The 26,207-nt window shown below is 35.8% G+C and overlaps 1 protein-coding gene across 2 annotated transcripts; it reads right to left on the bottom strand.

The window, feature by feature from the left end:
* Window positions 1-2,959: 2,959 nt before the first annotated feature.
* Window positions 2,960-9,966, bottom strand: LOC104104678 (3-hydroxyisobutyryl-CoA hydrolase-like protein 3, mitochondrial). Of its 2 annotated transcripts, XM_009612818.4 has the most exons (10): window positions 9,616-9,966; window positions 8,635-8,736; window positions 7,081-7,133; window positions 5,788-5,922; window positions 5,617-5,713; window positions 4,664-4,793; window positions 4,004-4,182; window positions 3,708-3,835; window positions 3,508-3,609; window positions 2,960-3,229 (listed from the first exon to the last, which is right to left on the bottom strand). In XM_009612818.4, the coding sequence occupies exons 1-10, from the start codon at window positions 9,869-9,871 to the stop codon at window positions 3,128-3,130; spliced, it is 1,284 nt and encodes a 427-aa protein (XP_009611113.1). In that variant the 5' UTR covers window positions 9,872-9,966; the 3' UTR covers window positions 2,960-3,127. The 2 variants fall into 2 exon arrangements, with proteins under 2 accessions (XP_009611113.1, XP_070031055.1); XM_070174954.1 differs by lacking the exon at window positions 4,664-4,793 and having other exon boundaries at window positions 5,598-5,713.
* Window positions 9,967-26,207: the final 16,241 nt, after the last annotated feature.

Genomic DNA, 26,207 nt, shown 5'->3' with positions numbered 1-26,207 from the left:
AGCTCAACTCAGTTTTAGTTGAACTGTAATCTGAGTTGAGCTAAAACTTGATCTTCTATCATTCCATATTTATACCAGCTAAGAAGTACCATACTTTGATCATTTCATGTGACTACTAAAAAGTGTGTGTGTGTGTATATATATATATATATATATATATATATATAAAAAGTATATATATATCGATATAAGATGTATATATAGTATAGTATAGTATATATATAAGTTATATTCGATAAGCTATATATACATCTTATATACTATATATAAGATGTATATATAGTATAGTATGCTATACTATACTATATATACTATACTATATATACATATTATATATAGTATATAAGATGTATATATAGCTTATCGAATATAGCTTATATATATATATATATATATATATATATATATATATATATATATATATATATATATATATATATTATACATTTAATATATATACTATACTGTACTATACTATATATACATCTTATATATAGTATATAATATGTATATATAGCTTATCGAATATAGCTTATTACTTATAATATATATATATATATATATATATATATATATATATATATATATATATATATATATATATATACTTATATATATATATACTATATATATATATTTAATATATATACTATACTATATATACATCTTATATATAGTATATAAGATGTATATATAGCTTATCGAATATAGCTTATATATATATATATACTATATATACATCTTATATACTATATATATTCGATATTAAATATTGAATATTAAAATTTAGGATGTTAAATAAAATTTAGGTCACAATTCTATAATAAAATTTACAAAGAATTGTCTTAGATATTTTTTTTAACATCCTTTTATCTCTAATATCTATTTAATTTTTTTTAAAAAAAACATATATATGTTGGGCCCACTTAGCCCATTTAGCCCGCGGGCCGATCCTTACAAAAAGCCCGTTTAGACCGTGCCCGTTTAATTTGGGAGCGGGACCGGGACCGTTTGGACCGGCCTACTCGGCCCGTTTAGGCCCGGGACCGGCCCACTTGCTAGCCCTAGCTATATTATTGAGTATCTGTGCATTTATATACATGTGTTATTCCTAACAAACTAACACGTGGACTACCACAACTAATTATAAGTTACAACTAACTCCACTAACTCATGTACAGCTGGATATGAGCTGGACATCTACATACACAGTCAGATTCATATATGCCAATAGCTGCGTTATGTTTTATAGTTCAATCATTTTCGAGTTTGCCCTCTACATTGACTTTAATTTTGCCTGTCCCATTATTATTTATTTCTTTGCTAAATCTTGCCAGATAATGATAAAGTCTGACATATTTTGTGACTTGAAATACTTTTCCTCAGAGGATAATGAACATATTCCTTACAGCATATCTTTACTGTACTATGAGTAAATGTTGATATCACATTAAATCAAATATATTTTACGGAGATGCAGTGGCCATTACTCATCTAGATTGAACTTTAAAATTCTCGAACAAGCCACCCTAAGTTGCACATCCGAGGTATCAAGTACCAATTTGGTAGATGGTGCTCATATTTTTATTGCTCTCCGTGAGCTGTTAATAGCGAGTCCAAAGATAAATATAGATTATTGTGGACATTGGAACATCAAACTATTAACATATCGGGCATAGTCCGTGCATAGCACGGGCACAACCCATCTACCATATTGATAATGCACAATTTGTGTGGTCTTCAAGGATGTTCGCACTTTAGTATACTTGAATAAGATTACTCAAATTAACACTTCCTCATGTTTAAAAAAAGAAAAAGCATTCTCACAGATATTTGAAAGTAAAAATATCACCCATGTCGGGCTGGTGCATTGTACGGGGCATCCTATTTGATTGCTCCCGTATCATTTTTTTTTTTAAAAGAAATTTTAACTAGTACCTAAAGTATAGATAACTTTAGGTCTTTTCCTCCTCCTTCTCCCCCTTTTCTTCTTCTTCTTAGTCGCCGTGAAAACAAAGGTAACAGTGAATTTACATTGTATTAATGAGCAATTTTTAAGGCGATTTATGGTATTCTACGGTTGTGAGCTGTTGTGGCTCTCCTTTCTTTGCTACTGCTTAGGTTTCTTCTTCTTCTTCTTCTTAATTACAAAATGGGTTTGTTAAATTTGTTGTTTTGATAAATTGATGATTGCGGTTTTCTTTTAATAATATTTGGAGGTTATGTTTCAAATTTGAACTCATTTGAAGTAGTTTTAGGTATTGAATCATATTTTGGATTGAGTTTGTTAGATTTATTGTTGTTTTGACAAATTGATGATTACAGTTTTCTTTTAATAATATTTGGAGATTATGTTTCAAATTTGAGCTCATTTGGAGTAGTTTTAGGTATTGAATCGTATTTTGGATTGTTGAAATTCAAAGAAGTTTCTATTTCTTGACAATTTGCACTTCAGACCTATTTGACATTAAATGCATGAAAACATTGGTTGTACTTCAAACCTATTTGTCTTTAAATGTAATTTTTTTTCCTTTGGACCTATTTGGCCTTAAATGCATCTTAAACATAATTTTTGCACTTAACTTAATTGGCCTTAGGTGCATTGCACTTCAGGCTAAAAAAAATTTCTTCAACTTCAAACCCGATAAATATGGAGTTGATCCTAAAGTGGTCTAAGACTTGCAAATTTTTGTGAAAAGTGGATATAACTTTAATAATGACCCCAAAATTGGGTATAGATACAAATGCGTCGGCTACCCTTGCTAGTTTATTAATATATATGGCTTCCAGATTTTGCATAAGTCCAGGAGTGGAAGTACTTCATCGAAAAATTTATAATATGTATATGTTTGCGGGCACATTTATGCGAATCCTCGAGACGAGCAAGCAGCTGCGCATTATTTGGAATTAACGACCTAAAGAAATAGAATGGAGTCCTCAAAGGTATTTACATAAACCGTTTCACCAACTGCACTTTATTTCCTCATAAATCACATTTAACAGATAATGTCAACATTTGAACAGGCATCATTTGGGATTAGACACATACACATGTATTCAGATTGACCAAAAGAGGAGTATTTATCAATCCTAACTGCTGGAAAAAATGCAGGATATCCAGGCACACTTAGACATTCAGTTCTCCAACTTCCGGGCTCAAAGGTTCAAAAAGAGCTTCCACCTCAGTAAGGTTAACTTCCTCCAAGCAAGACGGATTCCACTTTGGACTCTGAAAACAAAATCATCAAAGGTTTTAGTTTCATGCACGTTGTAACTCGTCTCTATCGACAATACAATATGGTGGGTCTAACAGGACAATCAAGCTGCATTATTGAGAAAAAAAGAATAAATAAACCAGGAACTTTATTCAATCTTTAAGAAAACGAAATCACGCCTCAACTACGCTCAGTCGAAATTCCTTACCAGAAAATTCACTACACTAAAGAAACCACAAACCCAACATTTATGCAGTTACAGTATCATGGGCTTGCAACGCAAGAAACAAACCTGATCCTTTTCCATTAAGACTGCTCGGACACCTTCAGCAAAGTCGCTCCGTAGAGCAGACCTTATAGCAATGCGATATTCAGTTCTCATGACACCATTGAGCTGGGAATGACAGAAAAGGGAGATTATAACGTTCGTGAAAAGGAAAGAATCAATATGAAGAAAAGTAGGAAAACTACACAACTTAGAGAGAAGCTCACACTGGACAAGTCATTCTCATTTTTACCACGTGCAGATGCAACTCTAGAAAAAAGCTTTTGGGTGAGACAGAGAGAGAAAGGGGCCCCCTTTCTGAGCCCTTGCAGAGCATCCTTGGCCCATTCTACCACTGTCAAGAAGATGAACTCACACATGAAAAATGAAAATAAAGCATGGCTCTAAAGTTTACTCATTGATAGGAAAATAAGATACAGGATTCATTTATGGAGAAAAAATAGTATAAAATAGAGAGAACATGAATTCATCTACGAGAAAAGTCTTATTTGTAAAACCTTACCCAATGTATCAGCACTTTGCAGATGATTTTCTAGCTCCTCTATTATCTCTCTAATGGACTTGTTACCAGCAAAAGTAGAAATAATTCTGGGTAAAAGTGACTTCAAACGGGGTTCTGAATCAGGGTTGCTACTGTATTTTGCCAACAATTCTTTTATCTCCCCATCTGGATCCTCAGAGCTGTTTTAAGAAGACAGAATAACCTATTTTAAATTTGCAACATGTAACTGAAATGATTTGTATCAGTAGCACAATACACATTTATCAGAAGGCATAAGAAACAATGATCTGAAGCATCTGAGGAACAGAGGAACAATGCTCTATACCAGATGTGCCTCATGAAATGATGATTGGGGTCCAGCAATAGAAGCACTAAAAAAGCTTCAAACATTGGGACAAGAAGTTTACTCAATTTGGGGAATCTCTTCCTCCAAGGCAAAACATTAAAGGATTTGAGGAGAAAAGACACAACTCAAGGTATGTCAACATCAAAGGTCTTTACAAGCACTATAAAGTGCAAAAATATCTTTTATTCGAGCAGCATAAATAAGATAAAGGGACTCAAAGGCCAAGGAGCTGTTCACGTCTCATGGATATGAGTAATTAGTCAAAAATTTGACAATTAGTGCACAAGAGAATAGTGCAAGATTTTGAGACATACAATTTAGTTGCAAGCAAAGCTTCCTTCAACGCACTCAAATTTGCAGAAGGGACATAATGAGTTCCCAGACCAACATAGAGTGCATCAGCAGGTGTTGATATCCTACTTCCAGTCAGTGCAAGATAAGCACCTGCAATTGCTTAATTGATTAAGCAAACACATACGGAAGGAGTGGGAAGATAGTTCTATGAACCACACATATATCATTTTCATCACTTTCTCCCTCCAACAAGATACAACAACTATGCCTCAGTCCCCCAACAAAGTTGGGGTCGGCGATATTTATTCTGACTTCGATTCAAATTGCATTTGTCTGTCCAAGTACCAATGAAGAGACGAGCAAGCCTAAGTGCCAATAAAGAGAAAATGGTCATTCAGCTTCTAAAAGGTGCTTTAGGACTAAACGAAATTAAAAAGATAATAAGTAATTAAATTTTCAATTTTTTGATGCAAAAGAAATAATAACTTCCCAATGCATAAAAGGGATGTGCTTATAAACACCAAGCTGAAATGCATGAAGTGGTATGAGGTGTTTTTTCTTCCTAAAATTCATAAAAGCAGGAAAATCACCTCAGATACCCTCCAGAAATTCTAAAATGTTGGTCATAATTCCTACCTCTGCATTTTGGAAGCCCAATCACTAGCATTCAATATAACATACAGACACTGATGAGAGCATGCTTCACTTGCTCTCTTTAGCACCTAGATATTCTTCAATACCTTTTGCAATCTTCCATGCAAGATGAGGGAGATCAATTACCAAGTCAACTCCTATAGTCTCATCTTGTTAACAAAAACTTAAGCTATTAGTTATGAGAGAGATCTATCTGTCTAAACATGCCTCCAGTTATAGGAGTTTCCATCTTTTATTTCTCTCTGAAGTTTCATGCAACAAGATTGGTCTTTGAAATTTTCTCAGCAAGAAATACTCAACTGAATAGAAGAAAATATACCAACTGTGCCTTCTCCAGGACCATGTGCTGCTATATAAGAAAAACCAACATCTGGAAACAGCCCAATTCCATTTTCTGGCATCGCTAGAACAGTCCTCTGGAACCCAAAAAAAAGTGTAACTAAGATGTACTTGCAAAAATGAGTAATCCTCCATAGACGTAGAAAAGTACCTCTGTGATAAGCTTGTAACGACCATGACCAGATAAACCAATTCCAAAGCCCATTGTAACGCCATCCATGAAGCTGATGTAAGGCTTTTTGTACTCGAAGATTTTACATATTAGAGGATACTCAGCTGTGAATACCTGTTACATGCATTTCTACTTTCACATAAAGCTCTTCTTCTAACTCAGCCACGGTATTCAAATCAATATAAGCATAAAATAACACATTCAAGCACTACATAGGAGGATCAGATACTTCTGTATAAATTGTGGAAGAACAGATTGGAGCATGTTCTGGTGATGATTTGGAGTTAAGAGGCTCCTAGATACACGTGTGTGCCTGAGAAAGAGAGCCTAAATTATCTTTCACATGGAAAGAACTTAAGATGTATGTACCATATACTGCTACACGCATGTGCATACACATGAAGGGATAAGCGCTATGATTGCATCAGATGATCAAAGATTGTTAAATAAGCACCCAATTGGTTGCATAGGATTAAGTGCACTACCAAACTTAAAGATAAGCATGCTAAAAGAAAGGTCCATTAAGTCTTCTAACATGCTTATCTTTGAGTTTGACAGTTCACATAATCTTACACAACCAATGACCACTTATACAAGTCTTAGATAGTAGTAAAAGAACTTAGTGGGGAGCAAAACCATTTGCGACATTCATAAAAATATTGACTTGTGAAAACAGATATTGTTTACATCAGAAGAGTAGAACTTAGAGAAAAAATTAAACTATCTTCAGGATGACACAATTATAATGTGGCTCAATGTTGTTTTCTATAGGTTTAACAAAACTCTCTCTAACTTCACAGAGTAGGGGTAAGGTGTGCGTACACTCTACCCTCCCCAGACCGCACTTTGGGGTCTGGACGGCACAATTATAATGTGGCTCAATATTGTTTTCTATAGGTCTAACAAAACTTTCTCTCTAACTTCGCAGAGTAGGGGTAAGGTGTGCGTACACTCTACCCTCCCCAGACCGCACTTTGTGGGATTACACTGGGTTTGTTGTTGTTGCTTAGGCCCCACACAATTAATTAATTCCTTCTTTCATCACAGACTAAAAGGCCTGCCTGTACTTTTGTGTATAGAACTGATAATTGCAAATAACACAATGGCTCTTTTGATACATATTGGGACCCAAACTAGCAACATGTGCCGGAAGTCTGTTCGCAACATTCATAGTGTTTGTTCTACTGCTAGTGCAGTCTGCTGTGAGTCTGGGATTTCTTTAGCTGAGTAGAGCAAGTCTTGAATTAATCATGTTTGAAGGAGACTACAAACCTCAATCATATCTGACTGCTGTTTTTTGGTTGCAATCTGCTTAATATCACCACCTGCAGGTAAAACACTAGGACTTCTGTTATCCATCATCATATTAGCATCAACTAATTAAGACAGTAAGCAAACGAAACTACAGACAGCAAACTCTGAACTACACTGTGGAAGATACCAGCTTTGACACAATCAAAGGTACAAGATAACATGATACGCCAAACTGACACTTGTAGGGCAAATATAATGATGTGATAAAAAAAATTGCCTTTTGCACAAAAGTGCACTTTTGTCCTTTCAAATTTCATCGACAACCCCCTTAATATTCAATCCTGCATTGGCAATGAATGGTCATCCTCAAATCTTAGTAGCATAGGGGATGCTATGTCACTTAATATGTTAGGCTCTAACAAAATGAATAACGATAAAATATCAGAACCACTTTAAGAACTAGGTGGTGCAAAAATACCAAATAGAGGTCCAGCAAGTACAATAACAACAAGCCCAGTGTAATCCAACAAAGTAGGGTGAAAGGGTAGTGTGTACGCAGACCTTACCTCTACCTTGTAAAGGTAGAGAGGTTGTTTACGATAGACCCTCGGCTTAAGGAGAGTTGAAAAAGAAGCCGAAACAACAAAACAGTAACAACAAGAGAAGATAAATAAAATACAGTAAAAAAATGTGCGGATAAGAGAATACAAGAAAACGAGACTAATATCAAAACTACTCGCACGAAAGAAAGACACGCACTGCAACCTACTAACCTTCTATCCTAATTCTCGACTTCCACACCCTACTATCAAGCGTCACGTCCTCAGTAAGCTGAAGCTGCTATGTCCTGCCTTATTACCACTTCCCAATACTTCTTAGGCCTACCTTTACCTCTCCTTAGCCCGCCATGACCAACCTCTCACACCTCCTCCCAGTGCATCTATGCATCTGCTCTTCATATGCCCGTACCATCTCAGCCTTATTTCCCGCATTTTATCCTCCACGGGGCTACTCCCACCTTGTCGCGAATATCTTTATTCCTAATCTTATCTCTCCTGGTATGCCCACACATCCATGTTAACATCCTCATTTCTGCTACTTTCATCTTCTAGACATGAGAGTGCTTGATAGGCCAACACTCCGTCCGATATAACATAGTCGGTCTAACCACCACTCGGTAGAACTTACCTTTAAGTCTTGGTGGCACATTTTTATCGTACAAAACCCCGAAAGCGAGCCTCCATTTCATCCACTCTGCTCCAATACGATGTATGACATCCTCATCAATCTCCCCTACCTTGGATTATTGACCCGAGGTACTTGAAACTCCCTCTCTTGGGAATGACTTGTGTATAAATCCTCACTTCCCCGTCCGCTTCATGAATCACCTCGCTGAACTTGCACTCCAAGTATTCAATGTTAGTCCTGCTCAACTTGAAACCTTTAGACTCCAGGGTCTGTCTCCAAACCTCCAACCTTGCGTTAACATCGCATCGCATCTTGTCGATCAGTACTATGTCATCCGCAAATAACATGCACCACCCATCACGTAAATAATAGAAAGAAAGTTACCTGCTGAAAAGGCACGGGGGGAGCTGCTGTCGACCAAAACACACTTCACCTTTGGGTTTGTTTCCCATTCATCCATGAAACTCTTGTATTTGATATCCATATCTGCATCATATTTCAATGAAAATATGAATGCAACAAAGATCAAATTAAGCAAATGATAATGCTAATAACACTAACATTGATTGATGATATCACGACATAGTACTCTTGGAGGGGATGTTGAGAAAGAAAAGGTGTAGCCAAAGTTCATTTAGGATAGATTTCAAAGCACATCTTATTGCATCAGTTAAATGAAGTAAATATCATTGGGACAAACTAAAGACCTAAAACTGGTTTCTTAATATGTTCATTTCTGATCTTGGAGTGAGTCATCTTGTTCCTGCTCCCTAAGAAATTAAACTACAATATTTTCTCCTGTTTCCATAGGTTCAACATCGTTCTAGTATTAAAATCATAATCGATGCAGTTTTAGTACACGAGTCATGATTATAACCACGTCATCTTTAGAACATATTCTTTGATAGGTTACGACTGCTCATTAGACAGTTTAGTTGAATAAGGCCACAGCTTCTGAAATAAGGCTTACATGAACTTGTATCCTGATCATAGCTTGTAATTTATTACTTTAGGTATTTTTTATAAGGAAAAATTAGATAAGCAAATAACCATAGCTTGTGATTCAGCAAATGCCAAATGATTTACTGGACAAGCTTTTTTTTTTTCAGGCTATAATTAAAAAAACTAACAAACTCCATTAAGTTGCCGACTCATGCACCTCAAAGTGAAACATTTGGCACCTGATCCTAAAGAAGCACAAAAAACAATAATTGTTAATAACTTCTTAGCACTAAAACCAGAAAAAAGACACGAACAATTTGCAAAAATGAACTGACATGACTAAGAAAAACTGAACAAATATTATCCGGCTAGGATCCACAATTACACATTACATACAGAGAAGTATAAGAATCGAAAATTCACCTAAATTCATTGCATTGAGAGCTTTAGGACGATCGAGAGTGATAACAGCGACGCCGTTAGGGTGGACATGTCCTTTGACGAATTCATCGGCGCCGGGGGCCATGATTGCCAAAGTTCGAAGAGTAAGAAACGTCGTCGTCTTTGAGTAATAAGGTAATTGGGAGTGAGAAATCCTATTTTTGAAGAGAGGAGCTGAGAGAAGAGTGGTGGATCGACTTAGCTTTAGAAGGTGAGAAGCACCAAAAAGTCTTCCCATCCTTTTCCCAGAAAGTGCGTGCCTGGATTACAGAATTGTTTAGTCTGAGTGCGTCCTGTAAGTTAAGTTACACATTCGGCATTTCGGCCAAAAATTATTTGCATTCAGTCTGAGTGTGGCGTTGCGGGTAAAGTGACCAACTTTTTTCGGGACGTTAAAGTAAATTTTTAATTTTAACATTATCATGGGAAAATATTCTATGAATAATATCCGGTTGTTAAAAAGTAATTTATTAAATAAAAACAGGCGCATATTATAAGAAAAATCAAATTATGATGGATGTATATTCTTCCTCCATGATCTTCTCAAATATTTAATGACATATTCAATGATATATTTCTATGCTTAATGACATATTCAATGACATATTTTTTTTACTTTTCATGCTTATATAAAGGCCTTGTAATAGATAGGAAAATACATACAATTGAAGAAGAAAATCTCCTCCTTCTCTCTATCTCTATTTCTTGTTCATGTTTTACTAAATTACTTTTATTTTATAACAACATTTCTTGTTCATGTTTTACTAAATTGCTTTTATTTTATAACACGTTATCAGCACGAATTGCTCCTTTCATGATTATTATAAGCATACAATGAGATCAATGAAAAATGTCTTGGATGATAATACAAAGATAAGTTTTACATCCATCTAAACTCATTCATACTTTCATATCTTTGCATTAACTTTATGTGCAGTATTTAGTTAAAATATTTTTTTCAATTGTATCCAGTGAAATAAAGAACTGAAAAGGTATGTCTTTATTTGCTACATCTCTTATAGGACAATGATAATATTTCAATGTATATATATATGTTCTGACCGTTTACATACTATGGTAGATAATTATTAAGGTAATTTAGTAATAATTTTTTTACCATCACATGATGTATTTCATTAAAAGCAAAATTATCAAATATGTAGGCGATTTTACAGTACCTTGCAAATTTGGCATTCGAATATACAATCAATACAAACTCATTATAGTTATAATTTATAATAGTCACGGTCATGCATTAAGCCTTAAATATTTTTGCTGGAAACATAAGGCTCATTTCTCCGTATTTTTTTTTTTTTTGTGAAGTTCTTATAGTTTTTGAAATATAAGTGGTTATAGGTTATCTGCACCTTTCCCATAATTAATTTATTAAAATGTAAAAGTGATTGTATCATTTTAAAAAATAAAAAATAAAAAAAATTGGCATATATCCTAACTAGCATTTTTGTTGCAGAGGAACTGTTTCAAGATTGAAATAGTTATATATGTCTTCTTGAAAGTTAATTTACTTATGCCTATAATTATGAAGTAATAATATTTTAAAGGCTCAAGTGTAAGTCCTATTGAATTTTGGCCTATTATGCCAAAGATTGAGGGTAAGACGATGGGTTCAAGTCCCAACGCACTATGTTGATGAAAAGATGTTGGATTCAAGTTCCAACGCATTATGGCCTAGCATGCCTTTATATGGGTAAGGTATTGGGTTTGAGTCCTAATGCACCATATTGATTATAATAATAATAATAATAATAACTAAAGAAAAATAATATATTTTTCATGAAAAAGCATGAAGCTTGTCCCACTTGATTTGCTCCATTCCTGAAGTGAACGTGATAGCAGTGCATGATAAGTCTAAATAAAGACAAGTGGTTGACCAATGAATGTGGGCGAGCGAAAGGCCAAAATAACAATAGTTATGACTATGGTAATTATAAAAAGGGAGAAATTCTTTGAAGAGAATGTGACTTGTGATAAATATTGAGATTGCATGCTCATTCTTGAAAGTGAATGTGAAAATATATATATATATATATATATATATATATATATATATATATATATATGTGTGTGTGTGTGTGTGTATGTGTGTGTGTGATAAAGATTATGTATAATAATGTACTTGTGCATGATTGGATAAATATTATAACTCGCCTCTAAGAGAGGTTTGAGACAAAGAAAGATAATGAATATTACTGTGTAGTTACATGAATATATCATTGGTTGCATACATATGATACGCCAAAAATATTTTGTCACGCCTTATGAAAGTTATTAAAAGAAAAATTAAAGCAAGAAATTATTTTACTTATGATGATTTTGAACATGACAATTATTATGATATGATTCTCTTTGTGAAGGAGACATTCATTATATGGATGGTATGATAAAAGATCTTATAGTACAAAAGCAGTTAAGAGCTCTGAAAGAACTAATTTGTTACTACCCGGATGAATGAAATTGTTCATGACATTAATATTATAATTGTAACGACCCGACTTGTCGTTTTAAGAAATTATGCCCCGTCAGTGACTTAAGGTCTCGAGAAACTTCACAATATGTATTATGACCCGTGTGTGTGGTCGAGTTTAGTTTTCGGAAGATTCAGAATTTAATTTAAAGAAAAAAAAATTCTTATTTAGAAGCTTAAATGGAAAGAGTCGACCAGAGAGTTGACTTTTGAACAAACGATCCCGGAATGGAATTTCGATGATGCCAATAGCTTCGTATGATGATTTCGGATTTCGGCGTATGTTCGTATTTTGATTTGGAAGTCCGTAGGACAATTCGACATATTTTGGCGAAAGTTAGAAATTATAAGATTTTGAAAAAAAGTCCAACCGAAGGGTGAATTTTTGATAACGAGGTCGGATTTCAATTCCGGAAATGGGAATAGCTCCCTTACATCAATTATGACTTTTGTGCAAAATTTAAAGTCATTCCGGATTGATTTGATACGTTTCGGCGCAAAATATAGAAGTTGAAAGATTTGAAAACTTATAATTCGATTCGATGCGCGATTCGTAATTTCGGTGTTGTTCGGTGTGATTTGAGGTCTCGAGTAAGTTCGTAATGTATTATGGGACCGGTTGGTGTGATTGGTGGAGGTCCTGGGGGCCTCAGGTGTGTTTCGGGGTGGTTTCGGATCATTTGGAGTTGTTTTGGAACTGCTGATTCTGGTGTCTGGTTTCCTTCTTCGCGAACGCGAAGGAGAAATTTTGGGGGTGCTGGATATGACCTTCGCGAACGCGAAGGAGTGGACGCGAACGCGAGACAAGGTCTGGTCAAGCTTATGCGAACGTGACGCAGTGGTCGCGAACGCGAAGAAGGAAGGGGAACGGGGACCTTGAGCCATTAACCTTTCGCGAACGTGAAGCATGGACTGCGAACGCGAAGAAGGAGGGCAGTTAGCTACCACAAACGCGAGAGCTCGAATGCGAACGCGATGCTGTGTATGGTCAGGCCTTCGCGAACGCGACACTGGTCACGCGAACGCGAAGAAGAAAAGCCTGGGCAGTGAGTTTAAGTTCAGAAAATGGGACTTTGTCCCATTTTTTATTTTTGACGGATTGGAGCTCGGGATGAGGCAATTTTTGGGAGATTTTCAGAGAAAACAATAGGGTAAGTGTTCTTGACTCAATATTGGTTAAATTACCCGAATCCATGGTTATTTTTAATATTTAATCGGTGAATTAAGTTAGAAAAATTGTGAAAACCCTCTTGATTCAATTTAAGATTTGGAGGTCGAGTTGTTATCAGAATTGAATAAAATTGGTATGGTTGAACTCGTATCGGAATGGGCGTTCATATTTTATAACTTTTGTTGGGTTCCGAGACGTGGGCTCCACGGGTATTTTTGGGTTAAATTTCAGATTTTTGTAGAAAATTTATATTTTCATATGGAATTTATTCCTACAATTTGTATTGATTGAATCTAATTAATTATGACTAGATTCGAGCCGATCGGAGTCGAAAAATCGAGGAAAGGGCATACTACTTGACTGATTGAGCGCAGTTTGAGTTAAGTATCTTGCCTAACCTTATGTGGGGGAACTACCCCTTAGGATTTGAGTCATTTATGTTGATTGTAGTCTGTGTACGCGAGGTGACGAGTGCGTGCTTGGACTTATTTGTGGAAAGTTGGCCTTTTAGGATTCTTATGTCCTTATATTCATCGGGCATGATGTTGTTTTTGATACGTTTGAATTCCTATTTGCTAGTTTCACCTCTACATGCTTTGATTAGAGATAATTGCTTTAGGATTCACTCTTACTGTCTATTTGACCCTTATTCGACTTAACCAAAGATTTTACCTCTTCTATCGTCATGCTATATTTTTCATAACTGCTTATCTTAAATTAAAATTATTATTTTTCTCATCCTATAATTGTTCAGTCTTAATTGGAGTTATGATTATCTTCTGCTGCTTATCCTTACTTGAATTGTTGAATATTCCTCGTAATTGCTCAACCTCAAAAGGAGTCTAGATAACCTATATCTTAGTTGACTTGCCATTATTTTTTGAACTATTTGACTCGTGTTGGCTTCTTATTGTTGACTTGAATATTGTGGAATCGTTGCTACATTTTTTTTGTTTTGTTTTCCCTTGTTAAGTTGTTCTCCTTGTGCCTAGCATTCTTTACTGTGGTTATTCCTTGTGAATGAGTTCTACCGTTCTTGTGATTTAAATTCTTGAGTTGATTTGCTCGTCGTACTTTGCATTTCTGTTATTGTTGCTTTTGTACTCGTTGTGGTGATATACGAGGTTTCTATCGTGTTATAGTTGTTATCTCTGTTGTTTGCGCTGCATATTTAAATTAGGACTACGGACGTATTCCGGGAGATCCCCCAGCACTGCATATTTATTTTGGGACTACGGACGTATTCCGGGAGATCCACCAGCACTGTATATTTATTTTGGGACTACGGACGTATTCTGGGAGATCCCCCAGTACTGCATATTTATTTTGGGACTACGGACGTATTTCGGAAGATCCCCCAGCACTGCATATTTATTTTGGGACTACGGACGTATTCCGGAAGATCCCCCCGCACTGCATGATTAATTCGGGACTACGGGACGGTATCCCGGTAGATTTTTCCTGTGGTTATATCTATATTCGGAGCTGCTAATCTTCCATGCTTAGGTGTCACAGGGTGACTTATACTCGAAGGACATTACTTGAAAAGTTTATATTTGAAAAGTATTTATCTTGAAGGAACTATGTTTGAAGATATTTATTTGAAAGGGTTATACTTGGAAAGTATTTATCTTGAAAGAACTATGTTTAAAGGCTAAATATTTGAAAAGTTTATATTTGAAAGATTTTATCTTGAAAGAACTATGTTTGAAAGATATTTAATTGAAGGAAGTATATTTCAAAAATAATTTCTTACTGGAAAAGATTATATTCTAAAGACCTCAATTTAAAAATTTACGGGTGAAAGTTTACACTTGAAGGATTTGACTAATTTATTGGGGTTGTTGGCCGAGACTTGATGTGAAAACTATTGTCGTTGCTATGTCGTTAGCCATATCGCGGGATCCTTAGATAGATGTCATGTTCTGTCATCCCTATACTTATGCTTGCTTTCAGTTTATTATACCAGTGGGTGTCTTGACTAGTCCTCATCACTACTTCACCGAGATTAGTCTTGATACTTACTGGGCACCGCTGTGGTATGCTCATGCTACTCTTCTGCACAATTTTTGTTTTTTTGTGCAGACCCAGGTATTTGTTCGTTAGCTAGCTGTGTGGACTGTCACTACGAAGACTCAAGGTAAACCTGCCGCTACGTTCGCAGGTTTCGGAGTCACCTTCAAATTTTCGTTTTGCACTGTTTATTCTTATTTTTAGACAGTTGTATTTAGAAGTTTTCTAGCAAACACTCTGTATAGCTTATGACTTGTACTACCGGGTTTTTAGAATTGTAAAGTTTAAGATATTTCTAATTCAAATTATTAGATGTTATTTAAATAATATTATTTTAATTAATGTTAGGCTTACCTAGTCCATAAGACTAGGTGCCATCACGTTACCCAAATGGAGGAAAAATTGAGTCGTGACAGTAGTAAGTCTCAAAAGAAACATTTTGATTTACAAATATATTAGCCAAAAGTGGTTGGCATATTGAGACTATAAATGAAAAGAAGATTGAATATCTTTATATTACTATAATCATACCGGGTAAATATGAAAGGTTACTTGACTTTTCTTTTATTTGTACTACACAAGTATAAGCATGATGATGCAATCACAAGCCACAAGTAAATTAGAGGTTTACTGAAATAAATATTAGTTGGCATGATCGGTTGACCATCTCGGTTCAATTAAGATGCGAAAAAATTAATTGATAATTACATTGGCATTTATTGAAGAAATATAAGATTTTTCAAGAATTCTCTTGTGCTGCTTATTCTCATGATATACCAGTTAAGGTTGGGATTGAATCCCTTGATTTCTGGAACGAATAAAAGGTGATAAATATATGGGTCCAGTCACCTTCCATGTAGAACGTTTACTATTATATAATTTTAATAGATGCATCTATTCTATGGTCACATGTACTTTTGTTATCAACTTGCAGTTTGGCTTTTGCAAGATTGATTGCTCAAATTATTAGAGCATAGTTACAGAATATAAATTATGATGATTTATCTTGATAATACTGATTTAAATCCAAGTTGGTTTAGCATAAATTGTATGTCTCCAATTATATCTAAATAATTGGTTATGAGAACAAAACTGCCGAAATAAAATTTGGTATGTGATGTATTATTTAATATACAACAGGACTTGTACGCATCTTGCCAAGTTATGATAAGTTCTCCCTATCACAATCGGTTCAGGGTCAGGAACCAAATAATTTCTATCTAGAAATATGAATATGCTATATGATTTAATTATTCTACCACAATGCACAAAGATGGATCCCCAAATAAGGCTAGGGATATGTATTGGTGATCCCAAAAATAGAGGGAGAAAATGGGCAGCTGAAAAAGTTTTTAAATTCCATTTGTGGTAGATTCTCAATGGCAATCCCTAATTCACTTAAGTGAAATTGAGAAGGATAGCCCTACCTATGTGAGATTCAAGTCAACCTCCACCTATGATTAATATTTATAATTGCATTGTATGCAATCTTCATATAGATCTCATGAACATGAGGCTTATCTTTATCTTTTTCTCCTCTACCCCACTTTAGACATTGTACATACTACAATGATGTGAACAGGAAAAAATTAAGATAGATTTTTAACAAACTTGGAATTGTATTTCTAGTATTACTGCAGTTCTATGCAGCATTCTGCCTTTCTAGACAACGTTCAGCATTTGTAGATAGTATTCATCCTTTCTACAGTGTTATTGCGTTCTGGACAGTATTTCCGTATTTTTGTATTTTTGCACAACTTCATAAGGGAGAAACTTATCATACTAGGATAATGTACATAAATTTAGGAGTACAACTTCTCTTTATGTCTCGTTATCAAACTCATGTAGTTACGAGATCATGCAAAAATAAAGGAAAGATTTAGCCTTAACATACCTTATCACAATCTTTCCAATAACCACATTGAACTCGTCTCTTCGCACCTTAATCTCCAACAATAATAATACAATCAGTAAGTTACGAAAGGTACAACTATCGCATAACGAACGACAAACTTATTTTATATTAAAACGGGCAACATCTCCCCTGTAATCTTTACTTTCTCCCAATTCGAGACAACACCAACAATACAAGAACACAACAATAACAACATATATACATCATTTTCCAACCTTATATCCATCACAAAATACTACAAAATAGCTCGACATACCATTATCACTTCATACACAAAACGACAACCATAATAGTGTCAAACAATCTGAAAATATTATGACGAACGACCAGCCCACCACCCTGCATTTATGTGGTGTTTATCCATACTATTTCTCCTCTAAAACTCCCTAAAACAGAAGCAAAACATGCAATGCAACAGCAACACAAAACAACCCATAAAACAGTCCACTACAAGTTGAATAACTCGAACTCATGACTTCCGATCACAGTCCTGTGAGTTATTACAATTATAGAATGACTTTTCATACATTTCCAGCAGAAAAAATGGATGAAATAGAGCAATATACTTACCTTATTTGTTGAATATCTCAGCTCCTATCTTGGTTCTTCAAACCCTAGGTTTTCCTCCAACTAGAACTTGAAAAGATGAGAAAATCAATTAGGGTTTGTGTTCAATTTTTGGGAGGATTTTTGCAGGGGCTTATCTCTAATTTTTATGTACTATTATCACTGTGATATATGAAGGAAATAGACCCTTAAAAGATCTCTTTGGCTGGATTGAACTGGCCCCTTTTTGGACATATGTAGTCCTCTCATTTAAGCAAGTAGGTGACACACCTACTTGTCACCTAGCAGTCTGCGTAGTCTCACAAAAATGCATATATCTATCTACTCCGACGTCGTATTGACAAACAGTTTAATGTATTAGAAAATATAATCATATATATTCAATTTTATGGGTGGATCACCCCGTAAAATTTCAGTAAAACTTATGAACGTAACTTGTGATGAGTTTCATCGACTTTTATTCCACAACTCGCTTGACTTCAAAACTTAACACATGACTATAATAAGACTAAAATAAATCATAACATAACCTTCTTATCATGTTAATAACCCTAGTCTATCCCCAAAGGTATGAGTTATAACATTCCCAACTTGTCGACTTTCAACGAAATATTATTTTCTTTAATTCCTTTAACTTCTGAACCTTCTAACCCTCTTTGTACTTGTTGTTCATGATCTTCAATATTTGTAACCTACGAGGTAACATGATAACTTACTTTATATACTTTCAAAGATAATCTCATTTTTGGTCTTACATTAGTTTTCTTACGATGCACTTTTATGTACGAAAATATGTGGTATAACAATTGATTTTCTTATTAATCTCATTTCGATTTTGTTGACTGTTAATTGGCTTACCTAGTGGGTTGGGTTAGGTGCCATCATAGGTTTTATGAGTCATGAGCAAATGTCTAGTAGAGTCTTGCGGACCAGTATGATGACGTCCATACCTATTTTCGAGAGACTACATGGCATGTAGGAAAATTTCACATCTTTCTTTACTTATCGTGCGGATTGATTCATCTTGAAGCGTATACCTTGAATTCCTTCCACGCACTCATATGTTATGTGAGCGCTTGGTATCAGCTGTGCATCGACGAATTGTGATTCCATTGATGAGGTGCGAGATGTGTTTTCTGTATTTTGGAGTTAGGCCAGTTTGGAGGACTTGAGGCCGGGTTTAGACTGCAGCTTGGTCTTGGTAGTTTCGGTTGTATAAGCATATGCTTTTGGACACATATTTCTAGTAGTATCCATACGAGTGTGATTTATGGCTTGGTGAGTGGTTGAATGGTTATATGATGAGCATGATGTGACTGCAGGATGTGTTCAGATGGTTTAGACGTGACAAGAAGAGTTTGCTTGGGATGTGAAAAGGACTATTTGGTGCTTGATTTCTGTCTTGATGTGTTGTATAGTCTCGAGTTATGAGCATGTTGAGGGATCTTTCATGTTGTTCGTTTGTGGGATGAAGTAGATTCTTATGTTTCGTTGACGAGCTTAGACTCGAGAAGATTTAGTGAATGCATAGTGGGTGTGACTATGGTAGGGCGTAAAGAGATGCTAGTTTGGGGCTAAGCAGGTGGGTTATTTCTTACGTGGGTGGTCTACGGTTGTATGATTCTTATGATGATTATGTGGAGAGTTTCTTTCTACCAGTGGATTATATGTGTTGCAATTTGAGTTTGGACCGCTAGAGGAAGCGGACTCGACTGTCACGAGAATGAATGTGAGCATAGAAGATGATTTGAGGTATTTTATGATTTGTGTTACATGAGCTTATGAAGAATTTAGTTGAATTATAGTGCGGGATTATGGCAGTAATGGAGGAAGGGTATTGTTGGTTATCAAATATTTTGTTCTATGGCTTCGAACCAAGCGGGGGAGTCTACTATCGACAAATTGATTGTATGGTTATGTGTTATATTAGTTTTGGCCTGAGGCATGCTTGTGGATCAGTCATGACTTGAAGAGGTTGATTTCGAGGATGACTCGAGTAAGGAAATTTCTGGATGCATGATGTATTACACTTTACGGATATATGGAAATCTTGAGATGATTCAGGTGTGTTATTCGAGGTGGAGGTAGTGTGCATGGAGTAAGGATTCACTCAGTTGCTTAGAGATGTGGGTTACTTCTTAAGGTATTTATGTGCTAATGGAGCACACGTTGTTCGGCCGGTTTTTGTGGTACATTAAAAGATTTGGGTAGAGTGGATGTCTCTTGAGAAAGTTATAATTAGTTCATGATTCATATGTGGTATTTGAGAAATTTTTGGATTTGTAAATGGCTAAGATCTGAGATTTTCATTGGATGGTGTCGCGATTCGCTATATCATTATTGATTCTACATTTCAGCATTTGAGATGTTAAAGAAACAACTTTAGATTCACAAAAGGTCTCATCAAAATGGATATCTCGGATGCAGTATATTGAGTGCTTAAAAGGAAATATGGTGGCTTATGGGATTTAGGACAACGTGGTTTCATGCTAGAATATCTTGTGGTGAGCTTGGCTAAGGATCGTGGTATTCTGGAAAGGAGAAGTGTTAATTCGAAGGCAATTTGGAAGGAACTCGAAGAAATTAGACATCTTGGTAGTGGGTTGGATCGGCACGGTAATATATATGATCGGTCCTTTTGGTTCTTTTGATGTGGTAAGGTTATGCCAGTGTTTTGTGGCAATACTCTTGGGTTTGACGACCTGCGTGACTTGGTTAAGTCAGAGAGATTTAGTTTTGATGGCTTGGTCTTGTGCTAATGGGTTTCGAAGAGTTCTTGATGATTTCTACCACGACTTGAGATGGATATTTTTTTACAAGCATGGGGATTTTGTTGCGGGTTGTGATTTCCTCTTGGATGGGATCAAGTGGAAGGTTTATAGCGGATTGAGTATGTATTGTGCTTGTGACTCAAACTTGATAATGAGATTTTTGTGTTTTTATATTATGGTATGATAGAGGTGGTGCATCGTGTGGGATTGAGATGTGCATGTACAAGGTTGTGGTTTAGTTTCGAAGGGAATGTCATGAGTTCTAGACAGCATGGACAGTTTCAGATGTTTAGAGAAATGTTGGCACTATCTGGTATCACTTGCGAATGGTGCACAATTCAGAAGGTGCACTGTGTTTTGACTTACTGATGCTTGACTGGTATTACGATAATCGACTGGTTGGTGGACTACTGATGTTCAGATATTTGCTATGTGGCATGAAAAAAACTAAGGAAGTATTTCTTGTGAGATGATTGTGCTTGAGAGATGAGTTAGTTAATTGGGTGGTAAAGTCGGGATCAGATATGAAGATATTTGTATTCTTGTGATTTGGAGATTGGGAGTCTCGGAGGTAGACTATTCCTTGGTTGTGCAGTATGACGATATGGCCAGAACTAGACAGTTGATGATATGTGTTATGGTTAGGTTATTGTGGACTTTTGGAGGGCTATTTATCTATTTGTGGATGACCAGAGTTGATTTGGGGGCCCATTGATAGGCTTAATGAGGATGTGTATTTTAAACTGGATCAGATTTGTTGACTCCGCACTACTGTTATTGAGGGACGTGTCATTCGGTTAGAGTTGAGCTTGTTCGTGTTCTGACATGTTCTATGTGTTACTCTTCGATGCTACGATCGATGCTACGATGGGCAGTGAGAGTGTTGACTATATACACGTGGTGCGGTTTGGTTTGGGCCTAGTGACGGAATTCGAGCGAGATGGCTCTTAGGTTGTTGAATAGTTGATTGCTCCCTGGTTATGATCTTCCTATTTGTGGTATACTGTGCTATTTATTTCTCCACGGTTATGGTCATGCACTTCGCATAATCGTTGTTGATATGCTTATGGTTGATGATTGTGAATATCATAGTTTGAAGTATTTCATATTTATCGATTTTGGGATAGGGTCACGCATTACAGCATAGTTATGTTGGGATATGATCCTTAGTGTTAGATTCATGTGTCTTGGTTCTACTATGTGTGATGGGTTCATAGCATAGCTCTTGTGGTGGTATCTGTTGAGCTTGCGTGACGGTTTTTTAATTTGTTTATCTTTCCATCACTGGGTACATTCGAGTTGTTTCCTGTTTGGTGCACGGATTGCACGATAAGTGGTTCGAGGTGGTATTGGTATGGCATGTTTGTCGGATAGCTTGTACTAGATGAGATGAGGTTATTGGACCTGGAATGGGTGCTATTAGATTTGATTAATGTACGTTTGGTAGAATAATGTCTATAGTCAGCTTAGGATTGGCTATGGTTTTTATTGGGTCCCGAGGGAGCTCCACGAATTGTTGATGTGGTGAGTGGTTATGAGTTCTGCATATCTATTTCATCACTACAGTGCACGAAGGTTTAGAACAAGGTTTTATTCGATATGAGATTTGTTGCTGGTACCGGGTTTATTTTGGACAACTATTGTGGTAAGAAGTTATACTATGAGTATCTGAGTTATGTAGTAGGTCATGTGATTACATCTTGGGTTATGGTTATGGCTTGATATAGCTTGTTCAGGATTATACGGTGTTTAGACGTGAGAATCGGGTCTTGTAATGGATTTTGGATATTGGAAATTGGGTTCTAAGGTTTATGGACTAAGGTTGAAGTAAAGATCTTCAATTAGGTTGTGATGTCAGGCTTTTATGGATCGGGGTGACGTGGGGTCACCCATGGGTATGTGTGTGGTGAGTTTAAACAGTGATTTGACGGCTTTAGAGCGATTGTTGGCACGTTCGAGGACGAACGTATGTTAAAAAGGGGAAAAATATCGTGATCCGACTGGTCGTTTTGAGCATTTGTATTCCGTTCGATGGTTCGAGGGCATGAGTAGCTAAGTATGATGTATTATGACTTGTGTGTATCATCGATTATGATTTTCGGGGTGATACGGGATTGATTTGGAAGAATAATTCTTAAATAGGAAGTTTTAAGTTGGAAGAGTTGACCAAGTTGGACTTTTTGTATTTGATAGTTTCGTTAGGTCCGGATGGTGATTTTGGACTTGGGCGTATGCCCGAATTTTCATTTGAATATTCCTAGAAGGTTTCGGTACTATTTGGCGAAAGTTGGCAAGTTGAAGCTTTGAAAAAGTTCATAAGTTGAACCGGGAGTTGGTTTTGATGATATCGAATTCGGATTGTGATTCTGGGAGTTGGAATAGGTTCGTTGTCGTGCCCCATTTTCTCGCGAAAGCGGGTTTCGACATGTGACAACTCCTTTAAAAGGGCATTAAAAGATAAGAGTCGTCACCTAACGATTTTTAAGGTACGTTAGGGCACCTATTTGCAAATAACTCTATTTTATCTAGTCAACGTCACCAAAGATTAGGTAAGGGCTCAAATTACATCAAAAAGAAGGTGTTAGGCACTCATCGAGGTCCACAATTGTGGTTCCCGACCGAATTCTAAACTATGTGGGATTATTGAATTAGACTAGGTTGTAGGTTGCTGAGTTGTGAATTAATCCTAAGTGGTCAAGTATATACATCAATTAAAAGCAATTAATTAAAATTAGTCTTGAAAAAATGTAAGAATTGTAAATCGTAGAAAGTCTACTTAATTATATAAAAGGGGACCTAGATTTTTAAGCCTGATGGATCAACTCCCGTGCAAAGTCGGCTAAGACTTTTATAGCCAAAAGTAAAATGGCTATTTGGGCAATTTATGTATCATGTCTGCTACCCTCGTTACTATCTTTAAATTGTTAACCTAAGAGTGCACTAATCAATTCTAAATCGCGTCTTAATTCAAAACTACCCGTCCATTCCTATAGTCCAGGTGGTTTTGGACACTATTCTAAAGGGATGGTTCTAGACTTAAAGAAAAGCTCAGGTTTCTATTTCTATTATTATTAGCGTCACATAAAAGGAGCACATTGGGACTTAAACAAGGAACATATAAGACAAGTAAGGGCTCATGTTGGCCTCCGAATTAATTAAATAGAGAAACCAAAAAGGAAAGAGAAAAAAACGTGGGCTCCTAAATGTATTAAGCCTCGTATTGTAAAATAATTGAATACGAAGTTTGATAAAATGGGTCATAGCTTAAGTTAAAAGAAGAACTGACTCTTAGATAAAATTATAAAGTAAAGAGCTCATGACTTATAAAAAGGATAGGTATAAGAAAAATTAATTTGAAACTACTAGGCAAAAACACTCAAACCTGATGTTGATTACTATAGAATAAGGCTCAAAGTTGAAAAAGGTTCTACTTATTTTTTTAAACATGGATGAACTTAACCACTTCTTTAATAAAATTCTTAGGAGGTCAGCAAGAGATTGCAAATGACCCAAGACAGATTAACAAACTTGAGTATTAAGCTGCTAAAGATTTAGTTTATTTTAGAGAGCCCAGGTCGCTACTTAAGACTAGTGAAGAATTTAAAAAGAAAGACAAAGTAGAAAAATCTGATTCCTTATCACCTATGTTGAACTTATTAAACATGAAGTTGGTGGCCAAGGCAATAAACTAATTCATCTATTAAATTTCCTAAACATGGAAATATCATATAAAACACATTTAACAGTCAAATATTACTCTGTAGACATAACAGGTAAGTCCTTTTCTCCAGCAATTCGTTTACACAATCAGATTACTATTTATCAGTACAAATTAGCACAACAGACTAATGACCAAGCCGAAACTATAAACTAAAATAAAGTACAAATCTTGACAGATCCTCATAGGTATCTTCTCGGCCTTCTCCCGCTTCCCATGACCCAAATTTCTAATCCATAACCCAAATACATACTTGAACCAGTTAAACACAATAACAGACTTGTATTCATCAATTAAGTTATTATGTCCTAACGATTATCCATTACATGTATCAGCTGAACAAACCACACCAAGAGAGGCACAAATAGATTACAAGTTGCTGGTCTTCAACGGTATATGGCTTTATGTCATAAGGAACTTAAAGGCATGACATCTAGTTATTGAACACATTTTAGCAGTAAGGCGCAAATAAGCGTTATTCATGATTTTCTAGCATACTTCTTTATTTAAACAAGCAATATATCAATCCTTTAGCTCTAAGAGACAATACTTAAATGATCATGTCAATGCATAGCCTCAAGGATTTAAACACGGAGTTAACAAATTAGTATCTAGCTTTTATAATCCTGATGGCATGATATGTGAATCAAACGCACTGATGCCAATCATAGTTTACGATTACGACACATACATTCATTGTTATGCATGAATCAAATAGTATGAGTCCTAAAGCATGGTATCTAGAGGAGCTTTGAATTCATTCAGAAAATAGTCATCCAGAAAGAATTACAGGCAAACATAGATTCGAACACGTACATACAGATTCATGTCTTGAAATTCCTAACGATATGATATCTATTGCAATAAAAGAATAATCACATAGAGAAATAGACACACACAAGAGTCAAGGAGGCATACCTGATCATCATATGACACATGCTTTAATTTCAACGAGATGCCGCACGGCATCCAGCATGGTCAAACGAGTACAAACACAAATACAGAAAGAATACCAAGATTTATAAATGGAGATTATAATATACTCATACGTTTGCCAAGCAGAATGCTTTACGCATTCGATCAATACAACCACAAGTAAATTAAAGGCAACGCTCTACGTACAACTACCACGTAAGGAATCGTAATGCATCGTTTAAAAGACTAACTAGTTCGTGAAGTGCCGAATTGTCACGACCCAAAATCTAACCTGTCGTGATTGCGCCTATCTCAATACTAGGCAAGCCAAAAATCTCAATAATCCACCATATCTTTTAAATTTGAAAACAATTAATTAAATTCAGCGGAAGAAATCTCACAATTTCAAATATAACACTCTCAAATCCCGGTGTCATTGAGTGCATGGGCATCTAATATGAGTACAATGTTTGACTAATAAAAACCACCGTCTAAAAATATAGAATAGTACAATAACTGAAGGAAAGAGAGACAAGGTCAGCGGGCGTCAAGCAGCTACCTTGATAGTCTCCAACTGATAGTACTCTGAAATCTAACAGTCTCTGTGTCTGAAAGCACCTGGATCTGCACACGAGGTGCAGAGTGTAGTATGAGTACAACTAACTCAATAAGTAACAAGACTAACCTCTGGGCTGAAAGAAATGATGAGCTCCGCAGGTACAGTCCAGTAAAAATAATAGTACAGAAATATAGGCATGCTTTCAAGTTCAATAGTTAAACTCAATACAAGTGAAATAGATCAATACTGCATGATATGGGGCATATGACATTTCAGTAAAAAGACCTCATGTAAATACTGGTCACAAATTATCCGGTTACTTGGTACTGTTTATGTCCAATCCAGCCCAGGGGTGTTCCAACCCGTATATAAATACACATCGACTGACAGCCAGTCACTCAGTACCGTAGAGGCCAATCAAGCCCTAGGATAATTTATCCCCCAAATATAAATAATTCGA

The sequence above is a fragment of the Nicotiana tomentosiformis genome, chromosome 5 (assembly GCF_000390325.3).
Source record: "Nicotiana tomentosiformis chromosome 5, ASM39032v3, whole genome shotgun sequence".
NCBI lineage: Eukaryota > Viridiplantae > Streptophyta > Magnoliopsida > Solanales > Solanaceae > Nicotiana > Nicotiana tomentosiformis.
The sequence above is the reverse complement of the archived record's forward strand: the minus strand, read 5'-3'. Positions and strand labels throughout refer to the sequence as shown.

What these genes read in the sequence shown, in the direction of transcription:
- LOC104104678 (XM_009612818.4), bottom strand. Translation starts at nt 9,871, where the DNA reads ATGGGAAGACTTTTTGGTGCTTCTCACCTTCTAAAGCTAAGTCGATCC. An exon ending in TCTCAATGCAATGAATTTAG is followed by an intron (nt 8,737 to 9,615) that starts GTGAATTTTCGA and finishes AATATGATGCAG; the next exon opens with ATATGGATATCAAATACAAG. An exon ending in AGCAGTCAGATATGATTGAG is followed by an intron (nt 5,923 to 7,080) that starts GTTTGTAGTCTC and finishes TGCATGTAACAG; the next exon opens with GTATTCACAGCTGAGTATCC.